The 10,478-nt window shown below is 42.3% G+C and overlaps 1 protein-coding gene across 8 annotated transcripts in view; it reads left to right on the top strand.

Annotated features, from left to right (window-relative positions):
* The first annotated feature begins 2,213 nt into the window (after nucleotides 1–2,213).
* VPS13A (vacuolar protein sorting 13 homolog A) overlaps nucleotides 2,214–10,478 on the top strand; it is a 235,415-nt gene continuing 227,150 nt past the window's right edge. For 5 of the 8 annotated variants that reach the window (XR_007400987.1, XR_007400992.1, XM_049091842.1 and 2 more), the window contains exon 1: nucleotides 2,506–3,027. Coding sequence is in view for 6 of the 8 variants with exons in the window: in XM_049091842.1 (XP_048947799.1) it covers nucleotides 2,787–3,027 (241 nt within the window). In the remaining 2 variants the exon portion in view is untranslated. The other 3 variants (XM_049091850.1, XM_049091854.1, XM_025423277.3) reach the window with 2 other exon arrangements.

Raw genomic sequence — 10,478 nt, 5'->3', positions numbered from 1 at the left:
TATAGAAAACTAGTATGAAGTGTTTGCAAGCTATTTTAGATGTATTTTTGGACTGAGTTCTGGAGTTCTTGCACTTTAAATCTATGGTGCTAGATTTAATAGTGGAATTTGTAGCTTCTGTCTAGCTGGCTTCTTCTAAATAATACTACGGCAGTAAAATACCTAATTACGGGTTCTTCCCTTTGCTGGGCATTTCAGCTTCTATCTGTACGTAAAGGTTTCTGTGTTATTCAGGTGCGGTGGTAGGGCAGAGTCAGTAAGAAGTTCCAGGTTCCAGGTCTTTTTCTGCAGAACATTAGTTATGTCACTTGGGATCGATCCTTAACACCTCTGCTTCATTATTGTTAAGATCAAGAGATTGAATTGCTGACATAATAAAGATCCTTCGATATAATATTGTATGAAAATACAATTTATGAACTCATATAAAACAAGATTTATACTGTTTTTTGCCAGGCATTCTTACTTGCAAAGACAAATCTTAAACCTTAAAAAAAAAATTGGGTCCCTATATACAAAAAGTGCTAAAATGATATAGGAATTAACAGTCATCAGAGTCATTATCTGTTGGTGATACTGTGAACCTTAAAAATGAAATCGCCAAAAAAAAAAAAAAAAAAATCGCCAGTTACTTTACCAGCAAAGGATGAGTTTATTTGGGAACAGCAATGAATGACAACATGGGACAGGCAAGCTACTGCAAAACCATAGGCAAGTTCAACAAACAAAAACAAGGCACATTATTTTACGGAGGAGAAATTTGGGAGTTTTTTTTTTTTTTTTTTTTTAAGATTGTATCTATTTATTTGAGAGAGAGTCCTAGTGTGTGTGTGCATATGGGAGAGGGGCAGGGAGGAGCAGAGGGAGAGGGACAAGCAGACTCCCTACTGAGCAGGTAGTCACCCAGGGCTTGATCCCAGGACTCAGAGATCATGACCTGAAGGGAAAGCAGGTGCTTAACTGACTGAGCCCCCCAGGCCCCCCAGGAGGGGGGTGTTTAAACAAAAGTCAGCTGGAGAGAAGCAGGGGTTCAGGGTGATGAAAGTTTCTCATCAGCTGAGTGGCAGGGGTACCTGATTTCTCATAGGAGATGCAGCGTACCTCTTTCCCTGTTGGGGCCTGGTAATTGATGATTCCCTCCCCTTGCGATTCTTCCGTGAAGGGCTTATAATCGACCTTTCTTCCTGTGACTGACATTGGGTGCTAAGGCTCCTTGGCTTCCGCTTCTCGCATTGCCAGTCCCCTTGAGGTTTCCCTTTAATGTTCAGGATGCGAAGGGAAAAAAAGTTCAAAGTACACTCCTACATCTTAAAACCTCAAGAGGGTGGTGATTAATTATAGTTCTCCGTGTTTCACATCCAGCCTCTCTGCGAGCTCAGGCATTCGGTCCTACTTCTTATATAAGACCAAATGGGGGGTGGGATGGGGCTGAAAGAGCTCTTAATTATTACTTAGTTTCGGCCAGTCATTTGGTAAGACTCGAGGGCTGAGTGAGCCTCAGTATCACTATTTCTTGAAGGGCGCTCAGCACCTTTTGGACTGGTTGACTCTCTAGCTCTGAATCTGAAGAGGTTTTCTATGGGATGGAAGGAGCCTCCCGGGGAATAACTTGACCAAAAAAAGCGCGCAGGGAAAGGGGGCGTGGCGTGGCGCCCCAAGGCCGAGCCTACCCTCCACTGCCCTCGCTCCGCAGCCGGGCGGCGGGAGAAGCTAAGTCGCCCTCGGCTCACCCCGGCCCGGCGCTCCGAGCAGGGCGGGGCCGTCCCAGGCGTCCGGACGCCGTAACGATGTGGGGGAGGGGGCTCCTTAGGACCCTCCCTTGAGACGCCCGCAACGTGACGGCCAGAGGACCGGAATCCGCCCACGCCTTGCTTAGGGGCAGGTCCCGCGGGTCCGCGTGCGGGGTCGCCCCTACCCCCAGCGGGTGTAACCGCCGCGCCGGGCCCGCCCCCGCCCCCGCCGCGGGTCCGGACGCCGGCCGGCCGGCGAGGGCGGGCCCGGGGGGGCGGGGAAACTGGCCGCTCCCTACGCTCGTCGCGTCGCCTGGTGATGGGGAGGAGGCGGGTCCTGTTCGGGGAGGGGCGGGCGTCAGAGGAGCGGCCGCGCAGCCGCCCTCGCTGCTCTCCCGCGGGCGTGCCCGGGTCGGCGCCGAGCCCCGCCCCCGCCCTGGAGCGCGGCCTGCGCACGCGCGGAGCGAGCGGCCGCCCCCGCCCCTCGCAGGGCTCGCGGCGCGGCTCGGCGTCGGGCGCCGGGGCTGAGCGAGCGGGAGCCGCCCGGGAGCCGCCCGGGAGCCGGTGGACCGAGCGGTCTCGACGGAGGGCGGGGAGGTCAGGCGCTGGAAGAAGGGCCGCGGGGGGGCTGCTGCCGCGGCCAGCGCGGCTGACGACGATGGTGTTCGAGTCGGTGGTCGTGGACGTGTTGAACCGGTTCTTGGGGGACTATGTGGTGAACCTGGACACGTCCCAGCTCACTCTGGGCATCTGGGGAGGTAACGAGCCCGCCGCCGCCCCGAGCGCCTGGGCCTCCCGCTTCGCCCTGTCGGGGCCTCGGGCCCCTCGCTCGCCCCGCGCCACCACCTGCCGCCGCCCTCCTCGGGCTTCAATTACGTGAAGCCCGGCGGCGGTTCCGGGGCCTCTGCCGGCGAGGAGGGCGCGGGGCGGGGGTGGGGGCGCGGGCGAGGCGTCCCCCCTTTCCCGAGGTGCCTGCCGGCCGCCCCGCGCGGTCGGGCTCCAGCTGTGCGGGCGTGGGGCCCCTCCCCCTCCCGGGCCAGCCTGCACCCCCGGGTTATGACGGAGGCTCGGGGCAGCCCACGGAGGCCGCACGCTGCCGCGCACGTGAGGCGAGCGCGGGGACCCAGACGCCCTCTGGCTCGGCCCCTGCCCGGCGCGCGGCTGGACCCGCGCCCACCTGCCTGCTGCGAACAGAAACCGAAACTCCGCTGCACGGCCAGCTCCTGCGGGTGGCGGGCAGGTTTCAGTTCACAGCCTGGCCCGGGACTGTGTCACCTTTGTAAGGCTCTGGGATCTGGTGGGTCGGAGTGAATTTTTTTTTTTTTTTTTTTTTTTTTTTTTTAAAGAAACTAGGCGCGCTGTGCTACGTCTCACACCTGCAAGACGGGGATGAACAGGCGCCTAGGTGGCTTAGATGAAGGACCGAAGCTGTACTTTGTATCCGTTTACTCGGGTGCGCTTCCATATTTGGAGCGTCATTATTAGCGCTTCCATCTGTTTTCAGTATTCTACCCTTTTTTATTTTACACGCTCATTGTAAATTAGATTCCTTTTCTTTGTACGGAGTGAGTCTCCTAGGCCAAAGTTAGGGTTAATTTTTTTTTTTTTTTGGACTTCATATGCACACACTTTCGGCCTTCTTCTAGGATACTCCTTTATCTTGATTTTTCTCCTTTATGGAAGAGTGTGAGTAGGTAATTAGTTTGATAGAGAGAATCTGTAGTTACTGTGCTGTTGGTCCCCAGTACCATGGTAGTAGAGCCCGCAAGAGCTAGGGACGTCAGTGCTAACTCTGCATCTCTGACTGGGAGCAGAACCTTGAGGATTAACTTGTTCTGCTTCTCATTTGCAGAGTAAAAATAATACAGTCTGTCTTCACACACCTTAGAAGGAAGCCTTGAAAACGTTTTGTAGTGCGCTTTGATCTGTAGTGAAGGTTGCTTCTGCATTCAAGGCGGAGGTTGGTGATAAAGTGCGACTTATGGGTGAATTTGTTTAAAATCTGCATACAGTAAAATTCACTCTTGCGACTTACAGTCCTGCCTTCACAAATGCAAAGTCGAGGAATGTATCCACCATCACAGTCATGAGAGGGAAAAGTTCCATCAGGGCCGCAAAGTTCCTTCTGCTGCCCCTTTTTCAGTCTATCCTTCCCAATCCCCATTTCTCCTGGAAACCATTGCTCTGTTTCCCATCTTTACGGTTTTGTCTTTTCTAAAGTACCACATAAATGGAATTCTATGGCAGATAGCTTTTGGTGTCTACCTGCTTTTATTTAATTTCACTTCCTCTGTAAAATCAGTCTGAGCGTCACCCATGTGTTTCATGCAGCAGTATTCATTCCTGTGTTTTTGAGTGGTATTTGTTGTCTGGATGTGTTATGTCTGTCTGCTGGTTTCCCTTTCTGGCCATAATGAATAGAGCTGCTAAGTACAGTTTTTTGTGTGAACATAAATTTTTATTTCCCTTGGGTTAGTCACTACCTCAGAGTGGGATGGCGAGGTTTTATGATAAGTGAATATTTAATTTCTGTGAAACTGTGGAGCTGCTTTTCAAAGCGGTTGTACCATTCTGCAGTCTCACCAGCATTGGATGAGTGCTTAGATGCTCTACACCCTCACTAGCATTTACTATTGTCATTTCAAAAACCTTTTTTTAGCCATTCTAATAGGTATACAGTGCTAAAGTATTGTTTTAATTTGCGTACCATTAGTGATTGAAGATATTGAGCATTTTTTCGTGTTCTTTGCTGTTTTTATAGTTCATTGGTGAAGTCTGTTCCAGATCTTTTGCTTATTTTAAATTGGCTTTTTTTCTTTTTCTATAGAGATTTAATTTACATACTATTAAGGTCACCCTTTTAATAGTGTTATTTATTAATATAGTTGACATACAGTGTTATTAGTTTTAGATGTGGAACAGTGATTCAACAATTCTAAAGGTTATGAAATGCTCACCATGATAAATGTTGTCACCATCTGTTGCCTTAAAGGTTATGACAGTATTAACTGCGTTTCCTTTGCTGTACTTTTCCTCTTGAATTATCCTTCTAAAATGTACAATTAAGTGTTTTTTCGTGCATAATTTTTTTCACAAAATTATGCAGCTATGACCACTAATTCCAGAACATCCTCAAAACTCCCAAATAAACCTTATACCCATAACCATTAGCAGTCACTCCCAAATTTTCTCCTGATCCCCCCCAACCTCACCTCCAGCAGCTACTAATCTACTTTTATCTCTATGGATTTATCAATTCTGGACATTTAATTTAAATATAATTATGTAACATAAGTGGCCTTTTGTTTCTGGCTGCTTTCACTTCAAATTATATTTTCGAGCTACATGTTTTAGCATGTATCACTTCTTTTTATGACTGAGTAATATTCCATTGTCTGAATAGATCACATTTTATCTGTGCGTCAGGTGATGGTCATTTAAATTATTCCTACTTTTTGGCTTTTATGAATAGTGTTGCTATGATCATTTCATACACAAGTTTTTTTTTGTGGGGATATGTTCTAAATTTTCTTGGGTATATGCGTAAGGGTGGAATTGCTGAATCATAGGGTAACTGACTTCTTACAAGGGAACTGCCAAACTCTTTATCAAAGTATTGTCTTATGGTTAAGTGTTAGAGTTCTTTACATATTATGTGTGAGTCCTTTGTCAGATATGTGATTTGAAAATGTTTTCTTTCAGTCTCTTCGAAGTCTGTCTTTTGCAAAGCAAAAGGTTTAAATTTTGATCGAGTCCACTTTAGCAGAAACTTTTCATGAATCATACTTTGGTGTCTGTGAAATCTTTGCCTTCCATGAAGTCACAAAGATTTTTCTCCTATGTTTTCTTGCAGAACTTTTATGATTTTATGTTTTTTATTTAGATTTCTGATGCATCTCTGTATAAGGTATGGTATAGGTTGACGGTTGTTCATTTGTTTGCATGTGGATGCAAATGTCCAATTGTTGCAAGCACCACACTTGTCTTGATAACACTAGCTTTATGGTAAGTCTTGAAATCAGGTAGTATGATCCCTCTAACTTTGGTGTTTATCAGATTTTTAAAACAACATATCAGTGTTTTATTTGCAGAAGTTGGTTATATTTTGATAAGTGAAGCTTTAAATAATAGCTTTTAGTTTTTTAAAAAATCCTTTGAGAATTTAAAAAGCAATAATTTTGATAAACTTTATATTTTTAAATTTCAAAATTAGAAACTGGATGCTACATAGGAAAATGGTTATTTTATGGACTTAATATTTTTATGGTTTAATGTCAGAGGGACCTGTTGGTTTTAAATGTATGCCTTTGCTAGATGTCTAATAATTCAGCTAATTTCACTGTTAGCATATTAATAGTGTTAATTAGTATTCAGGAGTTACATGGATTAACCTAATAATGGATAGTGCTCTGAAAATTTTGTTTCTGAGATGATTTTTTGAAAATTAGAATCCCATTTTTCCTAGAAACATTGTCATATATAAATGAGTTTACGAAAATCTACGTAATTATAATGTAGCAGAACTATGCTACTATACTGGGCCCTACAAGTAGAAGACTGAATATCAGAAGCCTCTATTTTGTGTGTGGCAGGGGAAGGAATTGAACTTTATCTCACACTCTTGGTGAATTTTGATGTTGGTATACTCTCTATGCACTACTAAAAATTCCCCACCCTTTTTATATGTCATCTACTTAGGTAGTACTATTTCATAGACTCATCTGAGATCCATCTAAATTTTATTTTATTTTTTTAGATTTTATATATTCATGGGAGACACAGGGAGAGAGGCAGAGACATAAGCAGAGGGAGAAGCAAACTTCCTATGAAGAGACTGATGTGGGACTCGATCCTAGGACCCCGGGATCACACCCTGGGTCAAAGGCAGATGCTCAACCACTGAGCCATCCAGGCATATCTCATTTAACTTTTCTAAGCAATCTAGACCTTCATGATTTCTTCAAGAGCTAGCTGCATCAGAATCAGCCATATGTGCTTGTTACAGACAGATTTCTGAACTGCTTTCCAGAGATTATAATTCATTTATCTGGAATAGAACATGAACATCTTTTTTTTTTTTTTTTTTTAACAAATGACAAAGGATTGTGATGTGCAGTGCATTGCATTTTTAGCGCACTTTTAGGGCAAAAGTATTAGAAATTCAGAGGCAGAAGTAGTAATAAGAGTGGCTTTTGTGATAGAATTATCATTTGTAATGGCAAGGAATACCTTATACTTTATAGTTCCTTCTGTAGTCTTCTGTCTCTTTCGCTCTTGTTTTCTTTAAAATCATAATACTAATAAATTCACTTTTTTTTTTTTTGGGTGGTGGTGGTTGTTACACCTGACGTTGTTATGTAATATTAGAAACTTGGATTTCGGGGCAGCCCCTGTGGTGCAGCGGTTTGGCGCTGCCTGCAGCCTGGGGTGTGATCCTGGAGATCTGGGATCCAGTCCCACATTGGGCTCCCTGCATGGAGCCTGCTTCTCCCTCTGTCTGTGTCTCTGCCTCTCTCTCTCTCTCTGTTTATGAATAAATAAATAAACTCTAAAAAAAAAAAAGAAACTTGAATTTCTTTCTTTCTTTCTTTCTTTTTTTTTTTAACTAGCATATATTGTTTTTGAACTGTGCTCTCCCAGTTTTCTCTTTACAGTAGAGTTTAATGTTCAGTGACCACTTACTGCATACCCCCAGTGTACTAGTGGCTCCATAGGAAGATGAAGATCAGGGCACAATTCCTTTCCTTCTTTTCAGTTTCATTATTTTCCATAATTTTATCTTCCATTTCACTTATTTGTTCCTTTGCTGCTTCCATCCTCCATGTGATTCCATCCAGTTGGTTTTGCATCTCAATTGTAACATTTTTTAATTTTGACCTGACTAGTTTTTAGGTCTTTTATCTCTGGAGCAAGAGTTTTTCTCATGTCTTCTGTACTTTTTTCAAGCCCAGCTAATGTTCTTATGACTGTTGTTCTGAGTTCTTGTTCACATACGTTGTTTATATCTGTTTTTAGCAAGTCCCTGGATGTGATTTCTTTTTTTTAAACTTTTTTTTTTAATATTTTTTATTTATTTATGGTAGTCACAGAGAGAGAGAGAGAGAGAGAGAGAGAGAGAGAGGCAGAGACAAAGGCAGAGGGAGAAGCAGGCTCCATGCACCAGGAGCCCGACGTGGGATTCGATCCCGGGTCTCCAGGATCGCGCCCTGGGCCAAAGGCAGGTGCTAAACCGCTGCGCCACCCAGGGATCCCCTGGATGTGATTTCTTTTTCATCTTTTTTTGGGGGGAGAATTCCTCTGTCTTGTCATGGCTAAGTTTCTGTCTTTTCCGTGTTATGAAAGCTTGTTATGTTTCCTTCTCCTGAGAGTAATGCTATATCAAAAGGGGTCATGCACTGTCCAGGGCCTGGTGCTTCAGGAGGTGTTTTCTGGTTTATGCTGTGTGCACTTTGCTCTTGTGTTTTGACTGCTCTTTCCTGCACATCAGTCCTCTGCAGAGCTCCTCACTTGCACTGGGGAGTGTTTGGGCCTTTAGGTGGTGTGCTTTGATTTGTTAATTAAGATAAGTCTTGCAGGCACCATGTTCTTTTCCTCCAATTGTGCAGATTGTCTTCTTGATCCTCAGATCAATTTCCTAGTTGTTCAAAATGAATTGATGCTGATCTCACTATGTTCAGGGGTTGAGGCAAGGCCAGGGTCTTCCCACTACTAGACCATCCTAACTCCTTCAGTCGGGGCACAATTCCCGATATGAAAGAGTCATTTTTCTGTGATAAGAATGTGCTGGGGGAGCCAAACAAATGTTTATTTAAGTATGGTGGTAATTACCAATTCTAATTCTTTAAAAGTTATTTTTGCCTTTGCTTTTTGAAAAACTTGCATAGAACGTTAGAGCTAAAAGGGAACATTTTATTATGAAAAGTTCAAACATACAGCATGTTACAAGATTTTATAGTCCATATCCATATACCTACAACCCAAATGATACCACTGGTTATGTACTAACAGCTTTATTGAAATAATAATTGAGATAGTAAAATGCACATATTTAATGTCTACACTTTGATTAATCTTGACAAATGTATGTTCTTGGGAAATAGTCATCACGATCAAGATAATAAAAGTATCGATCACACTCAAAAGTTCTTTTGTCCCATATCCAGAGGTATCCAGTATTCTGATATTTTTTCTACTGTATATACATGAATTCCTGGTTTGCTGAAAGTTTTTTTTACCCCCCCTCTAAGAATGTGTGTTGGGTTTTATAAAATGGTTTTTCTATGTCTGCTGATATGATAATAAGATTTCTTTTCTTCAACCTGTTAAAGTAATGGCTTACATTTATTGATTTTTTGAATATTGAATGAGCCTTTCATACCTGGAATAAATCCCACTTGGTCTTGGTATATAATTATTCTTATACGTTGTTGGATTCAATTTGATACTTTGTTGAGGATTTTTTTCATCTATGTTCATGTCAGATAGTGGTCTGTAGGTTTTTCTTTTTTTTTTTTTCTCTTGAGACATGCTTATTTGGTTTAGGTATTAGGGTAATGCTGATCTCATAAATGAATTAGGAAGTGTTCCCTCTGCTTCTGCTTCCTAGAAGAGATTATAAGGGGCCTAGTATTTTTTTCCCTTAAATACTTGATAGAATGTTAGTGAAACCCATCTGGGCATTATGCTTTCAGTTTTGAAAGATTATTAATTATTGAATCAATGTCTTTAATAGATACAAACCTATTTATATTCTTGTGTGAGTTTTGTTGGAATATATCTTTTAAGGAATTGTAACTTTGGTTACAATTAACATGTTTTTATTCCTTTATCCTTTTAATATCAATGAGATCAGTAAGGATGGCTCTTCCTTTCATTTGTGATATTAGTAATTTGTGTCTTTTTCTTAATCTGGCTAGAGAGTTATCAATTTTGTTGATCTTTTCAGAGAACAGTCTTTTTGGTTTCATTGGTTTTTCTATTTTTCTCTATTGAGTTTCATTGATTTCTGCTCTAATTCTTTTTTTCCCTCTTCTGTTTAGGATTTAATTTGCTCTTCTTTTTCTAGATTCCTAAGGTGGAAGCTTAGATTATTGATTTTAGATCTGTCTTTTCTTTTCTTTTTTCTTTTTTTAAGATTTTATTTATAGAGAGATCGGGCGTGTGTGAGTGTGTGAGAGCACATGAATGGGAGAAGGAGTAGACGGAGACAATCCCAAACCAGCTCTGTGCTGAGCATAGATCCTGACTTGGGGCTCCATCTCACCACTCTGAGATCATGACTTGGAGCTGACATCAGGAGTTGGTCACTCAAACTGCATGTGAAATTTTGAAATGTTATTTTCATTTGATTCAAGACACTTTCCAGTTTTGAGATGACTTCTGTGGCCTATTTTTATTTTAAATGAGCATTTATTAAATCTAAAGGTATTTTGGGAGTTTCTAGCTTTTTTGTTACTGACTTCTAATTTAATTCTGTTGTCTGAAAAGCAAATTTTGTATGACTCTTTTATTCCTTTCAATTTGTTAAGGTATATTTATGACCCAGAGGTTTCGTCGTCATTTGTTTTTTGTTTTTTTGGTGGTGAATGTTCTGTTCACACATATCCTTGGAAAGAATATGTATTCTGCTATTGTAAGAAATGTTCTACACATTTTTTTCGTTTTTTTACTCTACCAATTTTAGCTAGATCTTTGTTTTTAATTTGTCTATTCTTTTATATTTAGAGTGAGTTTCTTGAGGACAGTGTT

Source organism: Canis lupus, chromosome 1 (genome assembly GCF_003254725.2).
Source record: "Canis lupus dingo isolate Sandy chromosome 1, ASM325472v2, whole genome shotgun sequence".
In the NCBI taxonomy this organism is placed as follows: domain Eukaryota; kingdom Metazoa; phylum Chordata; class Mammalia; order Carnivora; family Canidae; genus Canis; species Canis lupus.
The sequence above is the reverse complement of the archived record's forward strand: the minus strand, read 5'-3'. Positions and strand labels throughout refer to the sequence as shown.